At 44.3% G+C, this 27,041-nt stretch overlaps 2 gene segments (V, D, J or C); both read right to left on the bottom strand.

The window, feature by feature from the left end:
* Positions 1–15: 15 nt before the first annotated feature.
* LOC140460162 (pancreatic IgW, short secretory form-like) lies at positions 16–27,041 on the bottom strand. The segment is given in 6 exon segments: positions 16–477; positions 2,609–2,748; positions 13,230–13,535; positions 14,759–15,079; positions 25,882–26,797; positions 26,920–27,041. Coding segments are annotated over 5 exon segments (822 nt in total).
* On the bottom strand, positions 4,049–9,065 carry LOC140460732 (Ig heavy chain C region-like). The segment is given in 5 exon segments: positions 4,049–4,768; positions 5,467–5,787; positions 7,151–7,468; positions 7,560–7,862; positions 9,041–9,065. Coding segments are annotated over 5 exon segments (1,350 nt in total).

Raw genomic sequence — 27,041 nt, 5'->3', positions numbered from 1 at the left:
CATTCAGTCCAGTACTTATTTCATTTCACCTTTCATTTTTATTGATTTCATTTCACATCAAAACTTTTACATCAATGAAAAGACTTTTTAAAAAGCTGCAGGCCGTAATCTGAATAACTTTTATTTCTACAGTATTTTTCACAGGACCCAAGGGATCAGTCCTCCACCATCCATCCCATTCTTCCATTCCATCCTGATTCACTTTCCACTCTCCCCCCATTCCTCATTCCATGCTCCCAATCCCCATTCCCTCACCTTATCGTCAACTCTCCTATTTTCTCCCAATTCCCCTTTTCAATTCTCCGAGTCCATTGAAGTTTTATCTCCCTGAATGAGCTGTTGCAGTGCAGTAGCTGAGTATTTTCCATTGAAAGTTGGAAAGCACCATTCTCAGACATGACAATTACATTTCTGGACTATTCACATCTTGAATTCATCTGAATGTGAGTCTTATCCATCTGTTGGTCACTGCTGAACCTGTAATACAGACAGCAGGGTAAGGTACAATTGTGTGACACAGGCAGTCTGAGCCAAAAATACAGATAGACACAAAAACACAGGTGGACTTTCCTTACTGTGGGACACAGACCCCAAAAGTGAGATAGTCATTCCTTATTCTGGGAGATTGTCCCTAAAGGGACAGGTGGTCTTTCCTTATTCTGGGAGATGGACAAATTAGCCCACAAAAGGTTAGGTCATAAAATAAGTGCCCATCGTGTTGGAGATAGTAGATTAACATGGATAGGGAGTTGTCCAAGGGACAATAAACTGCAAGTGGGGATAAAGGTTTCTTTTTCAGGTTGACAACTTGTGACCAGTGGGGTCCTGCAGGGGTCAGTGCTGGGACCACAACTGTTTACAATATATATTCATGACTTGGAGGGAGAAAGCAAATGTAATGTCGCAAAATTTGCAGGTGACACAAAAATGGGGAGAAAGGCAGGTTGCAAGGGGGTTACAAACAGTTTAAAGAAAAGTATTGATCGGTTCGGTAAATGGGCAAATAGAGTATGATCTGACAAAATGTGAAGTTATTGTTTTGGAAGGGACAACAAAAGATCAAGCAAATGGAGAAAAACTGCAGAAAGCTGCAACACTGAGGGACTTGGGGATATTTATGCATGAAACACAGAAAGCTAACACAGTCACTCCTGATGAAAGGTCCCAACCCGAAACATCATCTCCCCTGCTCCTCCAATGCTGCCTGACCTGCTGTGCCTTTCCAACTCCACATTTCATTGACTCTGACTTCCAGCATCTGCAGTCCTTACTATCTCCAAACCACCACATAGGGTTCAGCAGGTAATCAGGATGGCAAATGAAATATTGGCCCTTATTTCAGGAGGGGTGGGGGGGTTAAAGTGTAAGGGTAGGGGCGTCTTACTGCAACTGTACATGGTGCTGCTGAGGTCGCAGCGGGAGTAGTTTGAATGGTTTTACTCTCCTTATTGAAGGAAAGAGATTATTTCATTGGAGGCCGTTCAGAGAAGGTTCACTTGGATGATTCTCTTCTGAGTAAAGTTTAAACAGTTGGGACTCTACTCGCAGGAGTTTAGAAGATTCAGAGGTGATCTTATTGAAACATGTCGCATTCTTCCGGGGCTTGACAGGGTAAATACTAAGAAGATATTTCCCCTCATGGGACCGTCTAGGAGCAGTGGACATAGTCTCAGATTAAAGTAATGCCAATTCAAGACTGAGATGAAGAGTAAATTCTTCTGTCAGAGGGTTGTATGTCTTTGGAACTCCTTACTGCAGACAGCTATGGGGCCAGAGTCCTTGTATGTACTTAAGGCTGAGACCAATAGATTCTTGATCAATTGGGGAATTGAGGATTACGAGGAAAGGGCAGGAAAGTCAACGTGAGGGGTGTTGGATCAACTGTGATCCTGTTGAACGGCAGAGCAGGTTTGAGGGACCAAATCTCTCGAGTTCACTAATGCTCTTTAGGAAAAGAAACTAGTATCCTGACCGGGTCTGGTATTAAAGTGAGTACAGGCCCACAGCATTGTGGTTGATATTTAAGTGCCCTCTGGGCATTTAGGAATAGTCTAGCCAGCGATGATCGGATCCATGAATTTTTTCTAAATGTCTGTCACTTCAAGAATTTGATGGATAAATTTGAGGCCATCTGCCCTTATCCGAAGAGATGATGGCTACAGAATAAGTTCTTGGTTGTGATCAGGGCCATAATTATGCAGGACTCTGTTGTTCAGGTACATAACTGCTGACTTATCTTTCAGATGATGGATTATGCTGTGTAACCCAACAGAACAAGCTGTCCTTATTCTCAGAGATGGGTTCTTCAGGTCAGATCATCTGACCTTATCGTGGGAGATAGACTTAAGTGCTTTGATGTCTGAGCTTATTCTGGAACACAAGACCTATGGGCCTGACCCCCTTCTATGGGGGGATGAAGACCCACAGACCCAATGATGAGAAAAACTTCAAAGTATGAAAGGATCAACATTCAACTCTGAGTTTGTTTCTAATGTGTGAGCTCGAATCTCAGAGTCAGGTGAGAAATTCTGGTGATAAACTGAACATAAACCTTACACATATAGGCAGGATATGTTATTGTTCATTTGGTAGTGAAAGTTCCAATTACCTTAACAACAGTAACAAAGGTGCTGTAGAGAAAACTTAGAATAAAGAGAATGGCAAAGGCAGCAACTGTTAGTGCGTTGTCATCTCCATCCATATCTTCCACTTCTTCCTTCCCTTCTTCTCCTTTCACATCGGGAGGGACTACTAAAGCAGAGAGATATTGTGGCTGTTAAAGTTGACTGTGAACATTTCATTAAGGTCACCAGCATCTCAATAATCTGAGGATAATACAATTAAGGAGGAAACCATGGTAGAGCTGCACTGGGAGCAGGAAACTTTTAGAAAAGCTTTCTCTCATTCTCAATCTGTCTGATTTTGTCTCGACCATTGCCCCTATCTTCCTCCCTCTTTCACTGCCTTCCATCTGGCCTTCGCTGATTCTCTCCCTTCTTTGTTTCATTGTCACTCTCATTGTTTCTCTCTCTCTCTCTTCATCACATTCATTGTTTGTCCCAAAGGAATGCAGAAACAAACAACATGAACATTAAATTGTTTCCAAAATCTTAATCTTTCCAACTCTGTCAGTTCTCGGTTTCTCTGGTGCATTATCTAATCTACAGGCTGGAACACTCAAGTTTCTGCCTCCTTGGCACTAATAACATTCAATGACCAGCAAACAAACAAGTCTCTTGTGCAGCACTCTGAGATTATCCCCACAGTCAGGATGATATCCTTTATAACTTCAAATATGTCTTTCTTTTTGATTCGAGAGAATGTTTTATTTGACCTAATATTAAACGAGACACAAAACCACCTTGTAATATCAATTGTAGAATACAACATCTGCTCAATGACACAAAGACTTGTCAGTGGTGATGTGAGGGATGAAATGAGTCTGAAAGCCTACAATTCATGAATCACCGTGATGTGGTTTGGTCATGAGCACTTTTGCTTGTGGGTGACAGGACCGTGGGTTCAAGTTTCATCACTGATCCTTGTGATCCTCAGCTAAGTTGACACTCCAATGTAAGATTGAGAAAGTGTTGCGAGTGGAGAAGAAGGTACCTCCTGATGAGGTTGATGTCTATGATCTCATGGCCATTTCAAAAGAGTTGGACGATTCTCTTCAGTGTCTCAGCCAGTCATCATTTATCTCTCAGCCAACAGCAAAAAGCAGATGATCTGGTTATTATCAAGCTTTTATTGTAGAAACTTACTGTCTGCAATTTGAAATGGAGAAATCAAGAGACTAAAGGCAAGTACTGCTATGACATGATGATAATCAAAGTGTGGACTAATCACAGCAATTGATCACATCAATTCGTCTAAAATCAACCAAGATGGAAGGCAAGGAAATCACAGTGGAGTGGGAGAGCTTTGTCAAGTAACGATTCAAAAATACCTTTCACTCTGAACATGCTGCATTCACCACAGCTCATGTCCCAAATTATTGATTTATTTTCTCCCAAACCCATCAACAATGATCACTCTAAACTAACACTGAAACTTTTCATGTCAGGTTTATTGAAATTTGATCAGTACATTGACATACAATTAACATTCTGCGGAGATTCACAGATATTTCATACATAATCAGGGGCAGCACACAAAACATTTCCAAAAAACCTGAGGATCTCAGGTATTTGGAGAAAACAATGTTGGCTGATTTAAAGATTTATTTTTACTCTCAAGTTCTGAGCAATGTTGGAATTTGTTCATGTTTGAAGCACATTGCTACCAGAAGAGAGGTTTCAAAGTGCTCACAACAGTTTTCTGGTTGTGTTAACCATCCATTTACAGGGATGATATAAATGGGTGATTGTATAAATCAGCAGATGTTATGAACAGGAGTTATAGCTATCAGTTAGAACAAGTGAGACATTAACCAGGTTGGGTTTACTGTGAGATTTATTAATGCTTCTGAACACATTTGCTGTAACTGACTCGTGTCCCACCACACAGGAATACGTGGTGCCGCTGTTCCACTCCTCTGCAGAGACCGTCAAGTGACTGCCTGAATTCCAGCCACCTCTGCCGTCCTCAGTCACTGGCTGATGCATGAACCCTGTCTTCAGAAGGGTATCATTGGCCATCCAAACCAGGTCGATCTCTGCGGGAGAGAATCCAGTGACCAGGCAAACCAGGGTCGCAGTGTGAGCAGTCTCCATCTCATCCAGTGAAGGGGGCAGGAGAAAGACTTGAGGCTGAGTCTTAACATCAACTGTAAACAGAGAAAATGGAGGTTAGACTTCATATTTCACTCAGTCTGTATTTACCTGACACGTTTGTCTATTAACACAAAACTAAGCAACTTTTGCAACTAAGCAAATTAAAGAGTAACATTCACCAGGGAATTGGACAGAAAATTGAAAAGTAGACAATGGTAAGGTTGCTGAGATGGAGCTGATGATTCATGGGATCATTTGAAGAGATATTTCAAAGAGCTGGCAGTGACAAGATAGACCAAATGGCATCTTTTCAAAGTGTACTGTTTCTGAGATAAACCATGGAGAACCACTTCCTGAGGTCAACAGGGAGGTTTCAGACATTATTCTCATGTGGTGCTCTCTGCTCTGTCTCCTTTTCCTCAACGTGGACTCGCTCAGATCCAGCCTACACCTCAGACTGACCAATCTCCCTTACAATCCAGTGTTGGATTGATGGGATGTTAATGTTGAAAATGCTGCTAATCCCTCTCTGTCTATCCTATTGCCATCAATCCATTCCCTAGGAGCTAGTGTGATTCACACCAAGGCTGCTGTGGTGATTTCAGGTTTCATCTGTTCAGTTTCTTGACGGGGCTCGCACACATCGCTGGGCTTGTAACATAGTCTGACAACCAGAGTTAGGCTGCTCAGCATTCTGGAATTAAATCACTTCATTTACTTAGATTAGATGCACAGGTCCATGTACACGTACCTTGGGCTTTCCTGATTGACCTCTTCTCTGGCGTTGGCAAACTTCTGTCCTCCACCAAACACATACACTCTACCCCACTCTCCCACTCTGCAGCAGGGACTGTAAGTCTACTGAAGATGATCTCTTTATGTCCATTCTTCTTGGGACTCTGGGTCTTCACTCCATCTTGTCTCATGATTCCATCAACTTTCCAGGTTACCCTGACTCCCTCTAAATCAGTGTGAAGTACCTCACAAAGAATGGTTGCTGTTCTGTTCCTCCAGATCTCTTCAAATGGAGGCTTGCTTATGGTGACCGAGATTCTGGAATCCAAACATTCATCTGGGAGGAGAACGACAATTATTAATTCCTAACTCCCCAGTGGGATGTGTGTGCCACTTGTAAAGATGACAATTCATGCTCACCACCAGACATACAACTAATAACTTCCTCAGCTCTTTCAGAGGGCAGTTATGAATCAGTGACATTGTTGTGTACATTTTACCTTTCTTGTCCTTTTAAAATCTCTCTCCTCTCATCTTAAATATACACCACACTCTTGAAATCCCCCATTATTGGGAAAAGATAACTATCATTAACTCTGTCTGTTCCCCTCATTATTTTATAAACTTCTATCAGGTCGCCTCTCAACTTCCGACAGTGGAAAAAGTTCCTGCTGATCCAGTCTTCTTTGTAACTCAAATCTTCCATACCCAGCAGTATCCTGGTAAATCTCTTCTGAACCCTCTCCAGCTGAATAATACCCTTCCTCTAACTGGGCAACCAGAACTGGACAGGTATTTCACAAGTGGTCTCATGAATGTCCTATACAACCTCAACATGGCTTCCCAACTCTGAGACTCAAAGGACTGAGTAATGAAGGAAAGTATGCTAAATATCTTTTTAACCACCCTGTCTCATGTGACACAAACATCAAAGAATTATGTACCTGGACTCTTCAGTTCCTCTTTTCTACAACATTACCCAAGGCCCTCCCATTCATTGCATCTGCCCTACCATTATTTGTTGTACCAAAGTGTGATAGCTCGTATTTATCCACATTGAACTCCAGCAATTTTTTCAGCCCATTGACCTATTTGATAAAGATCCCTTGATAAAGTGGCTAACTCGCTAACATTTCAGCTTTACCTTCTTGGTGGGACTCTCTCATCTAGATCAGAAAGTTGTGTTTGTCCAAAGCCCACTCTGTGTCATTGAGTGTATAATCAATGTAACACATCAGTGTCAACACTGAGGCAGTGCTGTTGGATGTGGCAATGCCCTGTCTGTCATGTCAAGTGAAACAAGAAGATCCCACAGCCACTAACTTGAAGATGACAACTGGGAGATCCCATTTATGCCCTGGATAATACTGCAGCAGTAAAACTCCCTTTCCTGTTCATCTGAACATTGTGTGTGCAATTAAATGGCAGGTATCATGCACCACAATAGTCATTAAACTTCAAAAAATTCCTTGTTGGCTGCATTGTAAAGTGCTTTGGAATCGGAAATTGTGGAAGGAGTTACACAAAGAATAATTGTGTTTTTCTTTCTTCAGTTGCCCTGATCTTAAGATTAGTTTCCCATTCACGTAACTACAATAATGGACATCATTACTGTTAGCATTAAACATGACTGGCCCAATTACAGGTTATAGTAATGAAGAGACAAGTGTGTCAATGTTGGAGTCAGGTCCAGCACCTACCTTGAACATTCTTCACCTCCTTCCTGCTGTTAAAGTTGGAGGGTGGATGACTCACTGCACAGGTGAAGACTGAACCTTTCCACCACTCCTCTGTGCTCACACTCAGGTAGTGCCAGACACTGAATGTCTCTGTCTGCTTCAGAGCAGTGAGGCCAGCACGGGTGTTGGAGGAGATCAGGCTGCCATCCTTCTCCCAGGAGACCTGTATGCTGTCTGGGTAAAATCCAGTGATCACACACTCGAGTGTAACTCTGCTGTGATTCTTGATCTCTTGGGCTGAAGGAGACAGCAGTCTGACTTTGGGACTTTTTGGCTGAACTGGAACCAATGAACAAAACAAAGATGGTGTTAAACATTTTCCTTTGAGGTTGGCAATGTCAGTGATATAATTTTTCATTCCGTTGCCTACCTTTTATGCTCCTTGTTCGTTTTGACACAGGAGAAGAGGAGGAACCACATTGAGCAGAGCACACAAACTCCACCCCACTCTCCCACTCCTCTGCTGTGGTTCGGAGATGGCTGATGACCATGTATTGGGTGCCTTCCTCTTTCTGTTGCTGTGTCGTGATTCCTTCACTTCTCTGCTTCCCATTCACATTCCAGGTGATGCGGACCTGGCTGGGATCAGAACAGACTGCTGTACACAACACAGTAGCAGTCCGGTTGATCCAAACCTCTTCCTTAGAAGGATTGCGAATAAAAACTGATATTTCTGGGAATGGGAAAGGAAAAGTTCAGAAGAATTGAAATTGTTTTGTGTCGGGAGTGACATGCCAGGACAGCAAATGTGGTAGGAGACTGACAGGACAGGAGGTGTCAGGAGGATTCAGAATGTTAATAGAGATATTGCTGTTGATGAGAAATGGTGACAGATCAGCACAGAGGAGAATTTTGTCTTCAGTACTTTATAATGTGCAAAATCATCAGCTGATACTGGATGAAATCACACGCCAGTTAATCTCACATTGAATTGAACATTAGATAATCTCAAGATTGTTTAAACGTTGTCACATAGTCCTTGGCTTGCACTCTGACTGCGAAAACATAATCAGAGCATCAAGATCCTGCTCCGTCCTCTTTGAATGCATTTGCTATGACTCTGACCAATAGATTCACAATGAGGACTGTGATTGAGTTGTGGGTTTGGACAACATGTAACTGTCACAATGTTAATAAAATGGAAACTCTGTGAAATGCAGTGAGATAAATGCAGATGCTTCGCAAAATATACAACGGAAAAATGGCTTATTCACTGAAAGCACCTCCAGCCCAGTCCCTGATTTGTGACATTGAGCAGATTGAAGCAATGAGGACCTCTCACCTCTTTTCGAAACAGCCTTGGAATGTCTCAATTTTAAAATGCTTATCCTTGTGTTTATGCCTTTCCTTAGTCTCCCATCTCCTTATGTCTGTCACACTTATCAGCTGCATATGTGTCAATGAACTCTACATTCCTGCAAATCTGACCCTTTCTACATCTCCCACGCCTTTCACTCCAGCACTGGTAGTTGTTCCTTCAGGCACCGAGGCCCTGACTTCTAGAAATCCATCCCTGAATCATGATTACATGTCCAACTCTCAGTCCTGTAAGGTGCTCCTTAAAAAACTATTCCTTCTCCCTGATATCTGCTCCATTGGCTGAGTGTCAATTTCTGATTGATAACTCTCCAGTGCAACACCTTAGGATCTTTTCCTGAATGGCAGCTTATTGTAGGTAACACTCTGTGAAGGAAGATGATTAGTTTGCAACAAACAGAACAGCCCACAAACTCAGAGGGAGTGTCAAAGATCCCCCTTTTGCTACTGTTTGGGGGTCATTTGGGCAAAGCATGTACATCCTGCACGACACTGGCATGTCTGAGTTGTGGGAGTAGGAAGTGGATGGTTTACCAAACGCTTCACACATTTTCCCCATTGCTACTAAATTTCCAAATGCTCGTTGTCATTTCAGATATCCCACACTCAGCACGTGTTCTGAACACTTTCCAGGCACATTGCACCCAAAAATCACAACTCCCTTATATATAATGATGTTAACTGTTGAATGCAATGTAAAACATAACATCAAGACGAAGTCCTCAATAAGCTTTGAGAATCAACTCCCTGGCTGCATTTTCGAATGACATTCAACACACAGTGTCCAACAAGAACATGATTTTTATTCCCTTGAGATGGCTTTGGTTTCTCTCCCCTCCTCACTTTTTACGTATGATACTGAACAGTTCCAAGACAAAAATATTGACAAATTGAGAGATTGATTACATTGAAGTTAATCACAGTCTGTTGTCAGTAAGTTGTAATCATTGGTTTAATGTACACAATCCATAGGCAGTGTGTATAAACATTGGGTGTGGTCAGCAATTTGACAGCTTGGATTTAATATTCACATTGGTAATGAGAAATATTCTGATATTTGTAAACTGCTTAACCCTGCCTTCATAAATGACCAAATGTCACCATCTAACCATCCCTTCCTGCTGTTAAAGTTGGAGGGTGGATGACTCACTGCACAGGTGAAGACTGAGCCTTTCCACCACTCCTCTGTGCTCACACTCAGGTAGTGCCTGACACTGAATGTCTCTGTCTGCTCCAGAGCAGTGAGGCCAGCACGGGTGTTGGAGGAGATCAGGCTGCCATCCTTCTCCCAGGAGACCTGTATGCTGTCTGGGTAAAATCCAGTGATCACACACTCCAGTGTAACTCTGCTGTGATTCTTGATCTCTTGGGCTGAAGGAGGCAGCAGTCTGACTTTGGGACTTTTTGGCTGAACTGGAACCAATGAACAAAACAAAGATGGTGTTAAATATTTTCCTTTGTGGTTGGCAATGTCAGTGATATAACTTTTCATTCACTTGCCTACCTTTTATGCTCCTTGTTTGTTTTGACACGGGAGAAGAGGAGGAACCACTTTGAGCAGAGCACACAACCTCCATCCCGTTCTCCCACTCCTCTGCTGTTGTTCGGAGATGGCTGATGACCATGTATTGGGCACCTTCCTCTCTTTGTGCTTGAGCTATAACCCCTTCACTTCTCTGCTTCCCATTCACATTCCAGGTGATCCGGACCTGGCTGGGATCAGAACAGACTGCTGTACACACCAGGGTGGCAGTCTTGTTGATCCAAACCTCTTGCATGGAAGGATTTTGGAGAAATAGAGACACTTCTGGGAAAGGGAAAGGAAAAATTTCAGAAGAATTGGCATTTTCCGGTATCAGCAGGTGTCAGATGTTTAAGGAAGGCTTAGCTGTCATGAGAAACAAGAAATATAGGGACAGAAGTGGCCTGGAACTGGAATTGTTTTTAATCCAGGACATCTGGAGCAGATACCTGATCATTAGAAAATCATTAGAAAATCCAAGGGTTATTTCAAACATGTTTTGTGGTTCTCAGTTTGTAAGTTTGGACCAAGAATGTACAATCAGTGCATTAAGAAAGAGCCAGATCCATTTTGAATGTGTTTACCAAGTGATCAAGAATCCACTGCGAGGACTGTAATTGAGTTGTGGGCTGAGCAGTTTTCAGAGACAACACTATTAATAAATGTAATCTCTGATTTGTGAAATGGAGTGAGACAGAGATACAAACTGCTCAGCAAAATGAACAACTGAACAAATTTGTTTTCACTGGGTGTGACAGTGGATTGATTCCTGATGTCGCGTACACCAAATCAAAAAGAAGCTCATTTCTTTCAACCAAACACTGTTGCTGGCACCTCTGTGTTGGCATTGTTGGCTCATATCCCACTTGGGTACAAATCTCAAAGCTGGCAATTCAGGGCAGACCAGAGGGAGTGCTGCACTGTCAGAGGTGTTGTCTTTGGATGAGAAATGAAAATGAGGTCCTGACTGCTGTGTCAAGTGGAAGGTACATATGGCAGAGCACTATTCTGCAGAAAAGCAGGAAGGTTACTGCTGATGTTCTGGTCAATTTTATCACTCACTCACTGGGTCATTCTGTACAGGTTGGCTGCTGTGTTTCCTACATTATAAGTGTGACTTCACATTAAAATACTTAACTGGCTGTGAAGCACTTAATGATGTCATGTGGTTGTGAAAACGATATATTAATGCAAATCGTTCTTTACTTTTCCTCTCATTCAGGTCAGCCCTGGAAGTTTCTGTTTTATGATTCTCATCGTAATGTTCCATTGCCTTGGCCTTTCCTCTATCTGTAATCTTCTTCAGCTCGACAATAATCTGGAAACTCTGTACAACTCGGGGTGTGAATCCTCTGTTCCCTTTGTCCAAACTGATGATCATGCCTGTGAAGGAGGTTGGTTCATTTTTGCATTGGGACAGTAAACCCGGTGTATCATAGGAAGTAATAAAAGTCCTCTCTTGTTGGAGATTGGTGATCATTTATATATAATATGTTCCCCATCCTCTCTAATTTCGTTCAAGAGCTATTAGACTGGGAGAATAATGATTCATTGAATTTGTCATCTGTCCTTCTTAGTTGCCTGTCATAGGATCACCATCACTTCAGATATCCTGCAGAATCAGTCTACAAAAACATTCACTGTGCAAACCCCCACAACTGGGGTATCTGCTTTGATCCACACTGATTGTTCTCTGTCTATATCATATTGAGTTAATACTTGCAGAGAGAATGATGACTCTGTCTGTGTCCTGGTCAAAACCATTCATGAACACTGTATACCGACTCCTCTGGCTGCAGTTTGAGCTGATGTTCAGGACAGTGTCTGACAGGGTCACGCCTGTTATTAGCTTCAGATGTTCTGCTTCCCTCACCCACCTTTCAGACAAGATGTTGAGCAATTTCCTTCCAGGTTATCATTGATCATTCTATTAGTAACCAAGTCTTAATGTTTGCTTTCCCACAATCAATCCTCACAGGGTCAGAAGCACTCCCCATACCATTGTAAAATGGTGAAATCACAGGGTAAGGGGCAGTTCACTCCACATTCCCTCATGGAGACATTAAAAGGAACTTTGTCAATTTGAATTCCTTGTGAACATCATGTACCTTTCATTGACCATTGTCAGTCTCCAGGATCGAAGGGAACTTCTCCAATTTTACTGTCCTGTGTTTCCACCCAAAACCTATCGGATTGTACAGGGCACCAGATAAGTCCTTATGGCCTGAATTACCAACTTGCCTCAGGACCAACATCATTGAAGAAAGAGACCAAATCCTACTTTATGAGATCAAGGTGGTGGCCCCCATGGGTGACAAATAATCGTCAAATTCTTATCAACTTGGTGGTGAGGGTCAAACTGTGAGATCAGGACATTTCAACCTAAACCAGTCCAGGTCACCAAACAGTGACCATTTCAATAAGGAGTGGGAAACATTAACCAGGGCTGTCACTTCTCACAGTCTTTACACTATCATTCTGACAGACTCCATGGGCTGGGGATTTGAACCTGCCAGATGACTTGTAATAAAATTCAACAGTCAATTCCATTCACAATGAGCTCACAACTTTATTTGACACCTTTGTTGGGCACAGTTATATTGGTGCTTTTCACCGTTTTTGAGGGTCACATTAAGGTTAGTGTGGTAGAGCAGTACTGGCACAAAGTCAGAACAAGAGCAAGGAGGACAACTGTGGCATGTCGGTTTTTCACCTGGAATTGGAAGAAATACAAATTTAAATGTTATACATGTTGACCTCTCCTCCCCTATGTAATGGACAAGCTCCCTCAGGAGATCTTCGAAACAGATCATGGTAATTCATTCAAATTCAGCATTGGAAAGATTTCTGTGATGAAACAGCACTTGGGTAACACTGGGAGGAAACAGAAGGTGATTTGGACTGTGGATGGTTTCAGAAGACCATTTGATATCTCGTCTGATTTTCTTTCTACTGCAGTTACGTCGAGTAACATGGAATGAGGGATTTAATAGGCAGGCAACCCCACCCCGGTGGTCTTCCTGTTTCATACATTACATTACAATACTCCACTCAGATGTGACTTTAATATCAAAACAGAAAATACTGAACATCTCACCTCTCCCTGCAATGAAGGACAGTAATTCAAGTGTTCAGGCATTCAGTCAAGAGGAGATTAGATTTCTAACAGGGTATTCTTTCTCCCCGTCAGACTCTACTTACCCTCTTGGTACTTCATGTTGATCCTGGTATTGAAGCTTGTAGCCTCATGGATCACTTCACAAGTGTATTCATCCCCCTTCTTCCAATCTGCCACCTGTACAGTCAGGTAAGAGATTGTTTCAAACATATTGCCATTTCCCTTTTTGGAAGGGAGTTTGGTACCCGATTGGTGCACTCCAGCTTTAAACCAGGAAACCTGGACACTGTCAGGATAGAATCCAGATAGCATGCACCCCAGGGCAGCAGTAGTTTGATTGTAGACAACCTCCGGGGATGGAACAACAGAGAAGACATGGGGAGCCTGAGCTGTGGAAAGATACAATATTTCAGATGATGTGATTGTTTTGGAAACAGACCTCCCCCAACATCGAAAGAAACCATTACAATACCAGTGCCTTCAATATTGATTTTGATTCACTTGGGAATAAACAGCCTGATGAGAATGACCATGAATGTGAAGTGAGCTGGGTTAGAGAGCGCTAGCAGCATATCTACGGTCTCCCAAGTGAAGTATCACATTTTACTGGGACCTGGAACAAAGGCAGGTAACTAGAAGTTGAGGTGGAGGTCACCCATGATCTAATGAAATGGTGGAGCAGTCTTAAGGAGCTGACTGGACTCCCCCTGTTCATGTGCCATGGCTCGGCAGCTCCTTCACTGCCATACTCATATTATCGAGATATCTCTTGATGTCAAGAGCATGTTGAAATCTATGAATCTCTGTTTTGATCTGAACGACTGAGCTTCCACACTGCAAGATTTTGGGAGTGTGTGTGAAATCAGGTAAACAACCAGTAAAGGATGGAGAGGAATTGTTTCCATTTCCAGGGAGATCACTCGTAATAAGTGATACAATAAACCCAGGTTGGCATGAGGACGTTTTCCTTTGGAAATATAATAATTTGTTTGAATTTTCCTGAAAGGGGCCGGTGAAGCAGATTCAACTGTATTTTCCAAAACAGAAACGGATTATTATTGAGAATACAAGACATTGGGAGGATCGTGGATAAAGAGCAGAGCAGTGAAACAATTTTACATCTTTGATAATGCAGGCACAGATTTATTGGGCTAAATGACCTCCTTTCCTGTATGATTTTCTAAATCAGGATCTTGTTGGTGATATGTTAAAGGGTGGGTGCAGGGCTCTAATATTGGAGCTGGATCAGAAAGTGGACAAAGTTATGGGATTTGTTTCCTGTGTGTCACAACCCCACCACCCCAGCCCTCCCCCCTTTGCCCCAGTCCCGATATTCAGTTTCACTGACTTGAGCAGAACTAAATGCTGGGATTGGGACATCACAGGCGATGACATTGTTGCCCTGCCTTGGGTCATTTGGGGTGATTTCTCATGGCTCTTTACTTAGCTCCCAGCAGCACTGCTGTTAAGTCAGGATAGACTCTGTGGCTACAAGAATTCATTTGTGGTCTATTTGGCAGAAACCTCCTTCACTGGTTGCTGAAGGTTCCTTTCCAACTTCATCCCCTGATCCTAGTACAGTTTAGAATGGTATGTAAGCTCTTGTACTAACGTGTAGGCTCAAGCTTTTTGATTACGGCTGTCACCATTTCATCTGACTTGTAACCCGCTTTGCAATGGTAGACCTTGTTGGCATTCCAATCCGATGCAGAGACTTTGAGCACACTGCTCATTGTGTACTTCATACTTTGCCCCAAGACTGCTGGATAGTTATTTACTCCAGTTGTGATCACTCTATTGTCACTGGACCAATTCTGATTGATGCTCTTGGGCTGAAAATCCTTGACTAGACAGAGGAGGCTGATCTCATCTTGGTTGGAGCTTGTCTCACAGTAAGTACTGGAAGCATAAACTGCAGGTTTGATCTGGACATCTGAAACAGAAATAGATAGACCCAGTAAATAAATTCATGGCAATTAGATGAAACTGGAGAGATTGTGTTAAAGCTACAACCAGCTACTTCTGAAAACAATTACACTGTTACACAGAGAGTTTACACATTTATAGATCAGCTGTGGCTCAGTTGGTTTCACGGTCACATCAAAATCAAAAGGTCATGTGTTCAAGCTCATTTCAGAGTTGAGCTGATACTGTTGGAGTGTTCCACTGTTTGAACCACCATCCTCCAGATGAGAAATTGAATCAGAAACACAAACTAATTAATTAATCGATTAATTTAATATAGAACTGACAGCACCAGATGGTACTTCACATAAATGGAAGAATCTAGCTCCAAAATTATGGTGATAGTAATAATTGTTTTGAGGTGACATTGATTGAGAGATTAAAATACCATAGATTCAAAACAAGTGACATTTCTAACCTGGAGGCAATAGCAATATGGGCAAGAAAGGATTCAGGACTCATGGAAATATATTGTCTAACAGGCCGTGAGTTCAAAACCTGCCCTGATTGAGATGGTTAAAGCTGTTGACTTGCATGGACTGGCACCAGATCACAGAATCTGGAGAAGCTGACAGATTGTGATACAAGAGGCAAATGTGAGAACTGCAGATGCTGGAAACCAGAGTTTAGATCAGAGTGGTGCTGGAAAAGTACAGCAGGTCAGGCAGCATCTGAGGAGCAGGAATATCGACCTTTTGGGCAAAAGCCCTTTATCAGGAATAGAGGGAAGGAAGCCTCCAGGATGGAGAGATAAATGGGGTTGGGTGTGGGGCGGGGTGGGGGGGGGGGTGGGCGGAGGGGACGGTGGTTGCTGGGGAGACGGTAGCAAAGAGTATAATGAGTGAATGGGGGTGGGGATGGATGTGATAGGTCAGAGAGGAGGGTGGGGGTAGGTCACAGAGAGTACAACAGGTGAATGGAGGTGGGGATGGAGGTGATAGGTCAGAGAGGAGGGTGGGGGAAGGTCACAGAGAGTACAATATGTGAATGGGGGTGGGGATGGATGTGATAGGTCAGAGAGGAGGGTGGAGGAAGGTCGCAAAGAGTACAATAGGTGAATGGGGGTGGGGATGGAGGTGATAGGTCAGAGAGGAGGATGGGGGAAGGTAGCAAAGAGTACAATAGGTGAGTGGAGGTGGGGATGGAGGTGATAGTTCAGAGAGGAGGGTGGGGGAAGGTCACAGAGAGTACAATAGGTGAATGGAGGTGGGGATGGAGGTGATAGGTCAGAGAGGAGGGTGGGGGAAGGTCACAGAGAGTACAATAGGTGAATGGGGGTGAGGATGGAGGTGATAGGTCAGAGAGGAGGATGGGGGAAGGTAGCAAAGGGTACAATAGGTGAATGGGGGTGGGGATGGATGTGATAGGTCAGAGAGGAGGGTGGGGGAAGGTCACAAAGAGTACAATAGGTGAATGGGGGTGGGGATGGAGGTGATAGGTCAGAGAGGAGGATGGGGGAAGGTCACAAAGAGTACAATAGGTGAATGGGGTTGGGGATGGAGGTGATAGGTCAGAGAGGAGGATGGGGGAAGGTAGCAAGGAGTACAATAGGTGAATGGAGGTGGGGATGGATGTGATAGGTCAGAGAGGAGGGTGGGGGAAGGTAGCAAAGAGTACAGTAGGTGAATGGAGGTGGGGATGGATGTGATAGGTCAGAGAGGAGGATGGGGGAAGGTCACAAAGAGTACAATAGGTGAATGGGGGTGGGGATGGAGGTGATAGGTCAGAGAGGAGGGTGGGGGAAGGTCACAGAGAGTACAATAGGTGAGTGGGGGTGGGGATGGAGGTGATAGGTCAGAGAGGAGGATGGGGGAAGGTCACAAAGAGTACAATAGGTGAATGGGGTTGGGGATGGAGGTGATAGGTCAGAGAGGAGGATGGGGGAAGGTAGCAAAGGGTACAATAGGTGAATGGAGGTGGGGATGGATGTGATAGGTCAGAGAGGAGGATGGGGGAAGGTCACAAAGAGTACAATAGGTGAATGGGGGTGGGGATGGAGGTGATAGGTCAGAGAGGAGGGTGGGGGAAGGTAGCAAAGAGTACAGTAGGTGAATGGAGGTGGGGATGGAGGTGATAGGTCAGAGAGGAGGGTGGGGGAAGGTAGCAAAGAGTACAATAGGTGAGTGGAGGTGGGGATGGAGGTGATAGTTCAGAGAGGAGGGTGGGGGAAGGTCACAGAGAGTACAATAGGTGAATGGGGGTGAGGACGGAGGTGATAGGTCAGAGAGGAGGATGGGGGAAGGTAGCAAAGGGTACAATAGGTGAATGGAGGTGGGGATGGATGTGATAGGTCAGAGAGGAGGGTGGAGGAAGGTCACAGAGTACAATAGGTGAATGGGGGTGGGGATGGAGGTGATAGGTCAGAGAGGAGGATGGGGGAAGGTAGCAAGGAGTACAATAGGTGAATGGAGGTGGGGATGGATGTGATAGGTCAGAGAGGAGGGTGGGGGAAGGTAGCAAAGAGTACAGTAGGTGAGTGGAGGTGGGGATGGATGTGATAGGTCAGAGAGGAGGATGGGGGAAGGTCACAAAGAGTACAATAGGTGAATGGGGGTGGGGATGGAGGTGATAGGTCAGAGAGGAGGATGGGGGAAGGTAGCCAAGAGTACAATAGGTGAGTGGAGGTGGGGATGGAGGTGATAGGTCAGAGAGGAGGGTGGGGGAAGGTCACAGAGAGTACAATAGGTGAATGGGGGTGAGGACGGAGGTGATAGGTCAGAGAGGAGGATGGGGGAAGGTAGCAAAGGGTACAATAGGTGAATGGAGGTGGGGATGGAGGTGATAGTTCAGAGAGGAGGGTGGGGAAGGTCACAAAGAGTACAATAGGTGAATGGGGGTGGGGATGGATGTGATAGGTCAGAGAGGAGGATGGGGGAAGATCACAGAGAGTACAATAGGTGAGTGGGGGTGGGGATGGAGGTGATAGGTCAGAGAGGAGGATGGGGGAAGGTCACAAAGAGTACAATAGGTGAATGGGGGTGGGGATGGAGGTGATAGGTCAGAGAGGAGGATGGGGGAAGATCACAGAGAGTACAATAGGTGAATGGAGGTGGGGATGGAGGTGATAGGTCAGAGAGGAGGATGGGGGAAGGTAGCAAAGAGTACAATAGGTGAATGGAGGTGGGGATGGATGTGATAGGTCAGAGAGGAGGGTGGGGGAAGGTCACAGAGAGTACAATAGGTGAATGGAGGTGGGGATGGAGGTGATAGGTCAGAGAGGAGGATGGGGGAAGGTCACAGAGAGTACAATAGGTGAATGGGGTTGGGGATGGAGGTGATAGGTCAGAGAGGAGGATGGGGGAAGGTCACAAAGAGTACAATAGGTGAATGGAGGTGGGGATGGAGGTGATAGGTCAGAGAGGAGGATGGGGGAAGGTCACAAAGAGTACAATAGGTGAATGGAGGTGGGGATGGAGGTGATAGGTCAGAGAGGAGGATGGGGGAAGGTCACAAAGAGTACAATAGGTGAATGGGGGTGGGGATGGAGGTGATAGGTCAGAGAGGAGGATGGGGGAAGGTCACAAAGAGTACAATAGGTGAATGGAGGTGGGGATGGAGGTGATAGGTCAGAGAGGAGGATGGGGGATGGTCACAAAGAGTACAATAGGTGAATGGAGGTGGGGATGGAGATGATAGGTCAGAGAGGAGGGTGGGGGAAGGTCACAGAGAGTACAATAGGTGAGTGGGGGTGGGGATGGATGTGATAGGTCAGAGAGGAGGGAGGGGGAAGGTCACAAAGAGTACAATAGGTGAATGGGGGTGGGGATGGAGGTGATAGGTCAGAGAGGAGGGTGGGGGAAGGTCACAGAGAGTACAATAGGTGAATGGGGGTGGGGATGGAGGTGATAGGTCAGAGAGGAGGATGGGGGGAAGGTCACAGAGAGTACAATAGGTGAATGGAGGTGGGGATGGAGGTGATAGGTCAGAGAGGAGGGTGGAGTGGATAAGTGGGAAGGGAGATTGGCAGGTAGGAATGGTCATGAGGACAGCGCTGAGCTGGAATGTTGGAACTGGGGTAAGGTGGGAGGAAGGGAAATGAGGAAACTGGTGAAGTCAACATTGATGCCCTGGGGTTGACGTGTTCCGAAGTGGAAGATGAGGCGTTCCTCCTCCAGGCGTCAGGTGGTGAGGGAGCGGCGGTGGATGCAAACCCTTCAGGTTTTTCACTGTAACCTGATGTGTTCTACAGCCAAGACCAAATTCACCCTCAGTGTATCCTTGGTGACACCTCTGTCAGGTCTGTGGGTAATTCTGACTCAGCCAGAGGCAAAGGACTCTCTGGTCCATGAGAGCTCAAGGTGCAACAGATCCAGGATGGTTCAGAGTTTTAGGAAATGAAGTGGTGGGGGTGAGGTGGGGGGGGGGGGGGGGGGGGCGGGGATTAAGCAGCCTGCGGTTATTTTCTTTGGAAGAGTTGATTACGGTAATGTTCCCTTATGGCCCTGGTATAATGCAGACAATAGCTGTTCACTCAGCAGTGGCTCAGTGGTCACAGTGTCACTTTAAACCTGAAGGTTGGGGGTTTAAGCTGATTCTTGGAGCACAACATCTAGGTTGATATTACTGAGGGAGTGCTACACTGTTGGAGGGGCTGGTCTTTTAGATCAGACATTAAACTGACTTCTCAAAGTGTCGTCCAGTATTTATCCCCCCTCTAACATCATTAAAAACTGTCAGTATCTTATTGGTCATGGGGTCCTGGTTTAATGACGTATTCACTGCTTCCAAAAACCGACAGCACTTCAAATCTATTCAAAAGCTATAAACTGGTCAGGTATGTCCTGAACTCATGGAAGGTGCAATAAAAATACAAGTTATTTCCTTCGCAACTACTTTGAGCACATGACAATGAGTATTGGCTAATATAATAAAGGAGCTTTGATAGCTAGACAGAATATGCAGCACAGGATGTGTCCATTCAGCCCAACCAGTCCATGCTGGTATTTCTGGTCCACTCAAGCCTCCTTTTATTGTATTCATTCCTGGAGTGAGGGGGTCACTGTCTGAGGCAGCATTAATTACCTCTCCCTAATTGCCCCAGAGAACATGATGGTGAGATGTTTCTTGAACCCCTGCTGACCATTTAGTATATGGACACCCATGCATGTTCGAAAAGGTGTTGCAGCATTTGAGGCCAGTGACAGTAAAGATCCAATAATATAGCTCCAGGTCAAGATGCTGTGTGGATTGGAAGGGAACATGTAGGTGGAGATGTTCCAAAGTATTTGCTGCCGTTGTCCTTCTAGATGGTGGTGGTTGTGGGTTTGGAAGGTGCTGTTGAAGGAACCTTAGTGAGTTGTTGCAGTAGATAGTACACACTGCTGTCACTAAGTATTGATGGTGGAGGGAGCAGATGTTGAGGGGTTTCGATGGGATGCTAATCAGTTCTGTCATATTTCCTCATCTGAACCATCATAACCATCCATTCCCTTTCTCCTCACAGCCTTGTCTAGCTTCCCTTTAAATCCATCTCCACTCTTCACTTCAATGACTCCATCCTTTAACAATTTCACATTCTCACCACTCTTCGGCTGAAGAGGTTCCAATTGGATTCCTTGGGAACAGTCTTATACTGATGGCCTCAAGATATGCCGTTTAAGATAAAGATGAGGAGAAATTTTGTCTCATAGATTAGATTCCCTACAGTGTAGAAACAGGCCATTTGACCCAACAAGTGCACACCGACCGTCCGAAGAGGAACCCACCCAGACTCATTTCCCTCTGACTATGCACCTAAGACGATGGGCAATTTGCCAATCCACCTGACCTGCAAATCTTTGGATTGTGGGAGGAAACCGGAGCACCCGGAGGAAACCCAAGCAGACATGGGGAGAGTGTGCAAACTCCACACAGGCAGTTGCCCAAGAATGAAATCGAACCCGGGTCCCTGGCGCTGTGAGGCTGCAGTGTTAACCATTGAGCCACAATGCCGCCAAGAAGGTAGTGAATCTGTGAAATGTTTTCCTGCAAAGGACTGTCGAGGGTCTGTCATTACGTATATTCAATATTGGCATAGACAGATTTTTAATCACAAAGGGAATCAAGGATTATGGAAAAAATGGTAGGAAAATGGAGTGGAGGATGATCAGATCAGTCATGATCTCATTGAATGGTGGAACAGAATCAATGGGCTGAATGGTCTACTCTGTCTTAGATCTTCCCCACAAGGTGAAACATTCTCCTTCTACTCCATTTGATCAAAACCTTTCAGAACATTAACAATCTTGATTTAGTCACCCCTCAGCCTTCTCTATCCAAGAGAGAAGACACCCGGTGGCCTGTCAATCCTTTCATTGTGTGTCAGTCACACACAGGAACTTAGGAACAGGAGTGGGCCACTGAGTCTCTCAAGCCTGACCTGCCATTCTAGATCATGGCTGACCATCCCCTCAATTCCATTCTCCAGCTTTATCTCCATTTCCCATAATGTCATCAGTCTCCAGATCCACACTGATTTCTGTCTTGAACCTGATCAATGATCGTACTTCCACAGCCCTCTGGGTAGAGAGTTCCAAAAGATTCACCATCCTCTGAAAGAGGTAGTTCCTCCTCATCTCAATTGGAAATGGCCTGCCTCTCATCCTAAGAGTTTTGGTTCCCCCGGCTCTTATCGCCAGCCAAGGGAAACATCCTGTTCACATCAGCCCCTGTAAGAATTTTGTATATTCAGTCAGATCACCTCTCATTCTTCAAAACTCCAGAGAATACAGACATAGTTTCCACAGTTTCCTCAATCCCTCTTCATTAAACAACCCTGCCAGGGATTAGTCTGGTAAACAACCATTGCACTGCCTGCACAGCAAGTATTATCTGTTCTTGGATAAGGAGACCAAAACTGTACACAATGTTCTGGGTGTGGTCTCACCAAGGCCCTATACAACTGCAGTAAGGCACCTTTCCTTGTGGACTCATATCCCCATGTAATTAATCCCAACATCCTGTTTGCTTTCTTTGGTAATTGTGGCACCCACCTGCTAGGTTTGAGTGACTCATGAACAAGGACACCCAGATCCCTTTGGACACTCGCACTTCCAAATCAGACTTTCTGTTTTTTCCTGTCAAAGTGAATAACTTCAGACTTCTGTATAATATATTTTAAAAGTCCAATTCTAGCCCATTCACAAAGCCAGTCCAAATCTTCCTGAAGCCTGTTTGGACCCTCCTCACAAATAATGTTCCCAGCCAGTTTGATGTTATCAGCAAATTTATAAACATCCCCATTGGTCCCCACATCCATGTCATTTATACGGATTGTGAGCATTTGTGGAACTAGCATTGACCCTTGGAGTATCTCACCAGTAACAGTCTGCTGTCCTGAGAATGATCCATTTATTCCAACTCTCTGCTTCTGTCTCCATCCAGACTTATACATTCCCCCAAGTCTAATTTATTATCCCCAGTATGGGAATTTAAAGGCAGAGAGTCACAGAGATGTACCGCACAGAAACAGACCTTTTGGTCCAACTCGTTCATGCCAACCAGATATCCCAAACTAATCTCATCTCTGACACTCCGGGGAAAACAGCCCCAGTCTCTTCAACCTCTCCCTGTAGATCAAATCCTTCAACCTTGGCAATATCCTTGTAATTTTTTTTCTGAACTTTATCAAATTTCACGACATTCTTCTGATAGGAGGGAGACCAGAATTGCACAAAGTATTCCACAACTGGCCGAACCAATGTCCTGTACAGCCGCAGCATGACCTCTCAACTCCGAAACTGGATGCTTTCACCAATTGCCTTCTTCACTATCTTACCTACTTTCAACTCCACTTTAAAGGCGCTCTTAACGTGCACCCCAAAGTCTCTTTGTTCAGCAACTCTCCCCAGGCCCTTACCATTAAGTGGATAAGTCCTGCCCTGATTGGCCTTTCCAAAATGCTCTCAAAAGTTTTCTGAAAATCCAGATGCCACATCCACTGGCACCCCTCTGTCTATGCTGCGTGTATCAGTGTATGGTGGCTCTTTGGTGGAACAAACCACTCAATCTACCCCCCTGTTACTGTCCCAGAGGGCTGTCAAATGTTTTCCTTTCAATATTAATCTGATGTTGATCTTTGCAATAGAATCTGATTCTTCTGTCCTTTTAACCAGAATATGACAGATCACAGGAACTCCCTGAGTAAATGAGGTTGCCTTAAATTTTATCCTGAATTACTAACTGTAAAAATATCCTCAACTCCACCATCAGACTGACTGGACTGTGTCAGTGATAGGTTTGCTTTTAATTTATTCCCTTTTACCCTTATATCCTGCATCCACTTTCTCAGTGTCATTGAGAATTTTAACCACCTTTCCCACCACTGAGCCAATCAGATTAAAAGCTCCGAGATCCTCAATAATAAATGCTGAGAGACTTGAAATGTCTGTTCAATGCTGACAGGATCTCACACCAGTATATTACAGTCCAGTATCAACATCCTACTGCAGACCTCACCCCCTCACACTGAACTGATCCTTTCAGCATCTTTCCAGAATGTTCCAGCTTTAACCCCAGTGATGGGGGGAGGTGGGGGGGGGGCACTGTTCTATTGGCATTGTAGGTCACAGAGAGAGAGAGAGAGAGAGGAGAAAGGTAAAGGCTAAGGAATGAAAACAGGGAAAGAAGAGAAATAGAGACCAAAGAAAAGGGAAGGAACTGACAACAAAGGAAGAAAAGGTAGTGGAATACAAAAAGAAAGATGAGAAAGGAGGTAGAACGCACTCAGTGAGTAAATTCAGACAAGAGCTTGAACAACGACAACTGCAGAAACACACCTAAAATTACCCAAGTACAAGAAATATTTGTTCAGTGTTTTATATTTTCCCGGTGAGGAAGAATAGGAATTGCAATCAAACAGACTGAGGTGTTTCACTCCAGTGACACTGACCCCTCACTCAGTGTTTGTGGTCAGAGATGTTCCCACTGCATACACCTTGTTACAATCAGACACTACAACGTAGAAATTCCTCCAGGGGGTGGGGGTGGGGGTGGGGTGGGTTCATGGAGAACTGAGGGAATCGGATCACTTGCCTGTTCCACACAGTGCCCGGTATTCAATTCCAGGTCAGTCCCTGAAATTCAGGATCAGGTGCTGGGCAGGAGGAGTGACAAGTCGGAAACTGCCTGTTCTGTCTCACTCCCCGGGAGGAATTTCTCTCCCAGTGAATCCAGGGAGATCGAGGAAACTTTACTGTGTGCTTTTTGTAAAATTCATCTTTTTAGGTAAATGTCCTCAGGGGGACATGTTGAAATCATCATTGCCCTTCCTGTTAATTTAGTTAACGATGTTATTAAAATAAATTTATTTTTAAAAAATGAAGAAAACTCATTGTAAAAAGCACACAGGAGAATATCATCGTGCTCAGGAATAATGATAGAATCAGTTTCCTTCACAAAACTCTTGTTCCACAGGAAAGTTGTGAAATATCAATTCAAGCTCCTTGATCTCGAGTGGATATAAACCTGTCCCTGAAAAAGGATCATCCCCTTCCTTTCCCATAAGCCTTACTTCCATTTGAGGGACCATCTCCATTAAAAGGAGCAGTGGTCAGAACTAGCTGAATATTAATAACCTTGTTCCACTGACACTAAACCCTTTGGACTTAGACCCACGGTGAGATTTAATCACTGTCCAGCTCATATATTAGGGTGAAGTTTCCTTGTCAAATGTTTTAATCCAATGATTGTAAACGTTGAAACAGCGAAGAGGAAAAATATGATATCCATGAATTTAAAAATAATCAATTCCATGCTATTATTGCCCAAGAACGATTTCAACCAAGCAGAAACTCTTCTGTTCTCAACCTTTCAGCGTGGGTCTAGTTAGAGATTTCAGAGTGAGAGAGGGTTTAAAATCTCACAGCTAATGAAACCATTCATGTCAAAGCACACCCTAAATCCTGTCTCAATCAGACACAACTTCATTCCACACCCACAGCCTGTTTGCTGTCTGTCTGGACAGCTCAGTGGAATATGCTGCAAATTTGTTGGGATGAGGGATTTTTAATAAACACTCATCCCTGTATCTCACTCTGTCCAAATAATTTCTCTCAGTTCGCAAAATTATCAAGTGAAATCAGGAACTTAACACTTTTAAAGCTGTTCAACAAGGTATGAACTATAAAAAAAACAAAAATGGAAACCACTGTAACACCAACTATTAAATCACAACCCAATTGGATCCTGTCTTTTAACTGAGATTATAACAAAATCCCAACCTGCCTCCAAATATCCAACAGTCGAAAATCATTAAACCTACCCCAATACAGCAAGTATCCTTAATAATGTAATCTGGATCAAGCTGAGCATGTTAAACAGATCCCAGAACCTTCATTAGGTTTTCTGAGGTTTAATATTAACGATTGAGAATAAATCTAGTCTCCGGTTTCAGCTCCAGTTACTGGGTATATTCTTGACTCTGCAGAAATTCACCTCTCTGGGATGGAATCATGTAATTGTCCAAAATATCTCACTGATTTCACTGAATTATCAAATTCACTAAACACACATTAAATACAATAAATTGTCGAAAATAGTAGAATTGAGAAGTTTGTCTTACCTGAAGTCACTTCCAGGAAGGTCCCACTCCCCCAGTAGTCAAGATAATACCACTGTGCTCTGTCTCTTCATTCACCCAATACAATAACTGGCCCTGAGCTCAATATATAATAATCCCCAGGGAATTAAATATAAACTGTGTTTTAACCCGGAGCAGCCATTTCCTGTATTTTCATCTGAAATTCCATCCTGATCCTGTCCCAAATGTATCTATAAATGAGGTGTTTTTACCGTTTTCCTGTCTGTGGTACACCAGCTCCTGCAAGTTATCCATAAAAAGAATCGCCTCCTCTTTGTCTTGTTATCTACCAGGAATCGACATTTTCCCTGACAATCCCAGTCAGTGTTTAGATATTTCACTCTGGGAAACAGGAATGTGAAATCCATGGATATACACTGTCATTAGGAGCGGGGCAGTTTGTGTCAGGTTTTGTGCTGCTGTGGTAGTATACCCATCACAGTGTTTCAGCCGGGCTCAGAAACCACAGCTACAGGATCCAGCCCGAAATCAAATGTCCCAAACAACTCCACAGTCTGTATCCGAGTGTCTCCCACACTCCAGGAGTCAATGCCAGGGTTTTCAGGATTGTATGGGAAGCTGGGGGAATCCACAAGGAGTTTTCACTCTCCATCATCCTCTCTCTGTTCCTCACTGTTCTGTCCATCTTTCAAACGATATCTTCACAGAAAGTTGTTCCCACACCCAGATTATTGAATTGGATCTGATTTATTTCCACAGCTCAGGAAGTAAAGCCAGTGATAGCACCCGGAGAGAGCAGTTTAAATAGATTTCCAGTGGCAGGTTTTTGAATGGGGAGACCCCCCATCTCTCTCACTGTGTCACTCCAGTATCTCGCACAGTAATACATGGCGGTGTCATCCACTCTCAGATCCGTCACCTGTAGATAGACTGTGCTGCTGTCCTTCGATATTTCGAAATGGCCTTGAACTCCTGATGCGTAACCTTTGTTATCCGAAGGAGCTATCCATGCTAACCATTCCAGCCCTTTCCCAGCGACCTGTCTCAACCAGAACACATCGTAGCTGCTGAGGCTGAACCCACTCACTGTACAGGTCAGTCTGACAAACTCCCCTGGCTTTTTCACTATTGACTCAGGCTGTGTCAGCACGATCTGAGAGCGGACACCTGTGAATAACAGAGAAACAGAAGAGAGCTCACTTTAATAAACTGGTCAGATAAACAGAGAGTCCCAGAATCTGGGAAGAAGCAGTCTCACTGTGTGGGGAGAAAGCCCCGGGAACTCTCACCTGTCAGACAGAGCAGAAGGACACAGAGATAAGGAGTAATCCCCATCGCCGTGTGGAAGCAGAGACAGAGTTAGACACTCCAGAGATCCGGCTGCTTCAGGGCACCTTTGTCTGGAGCTGGA

This window comes from Chiloscyllium punctatum, chromosome 36 (assembly GCF_047496795.1).
Source record: "Chiloscyllium punctatum isolate Juve2018m chromosome 36, sChiPun1.3, whole genome shotgun sequence".
Classification (NCBI taxonomy): Eukaryota; Metazoa; Chordata; class Chondrichthyes; order Orectolobiformes; family Hemiscylliidae; genus Chiloscyllium; species Chiloscyllium punctatum.
The sequence above is the reverse complement of the archived record's forward strand: the minus strand, read 5'-3'. Positions and strand labels throughout refer to the sequence as shown.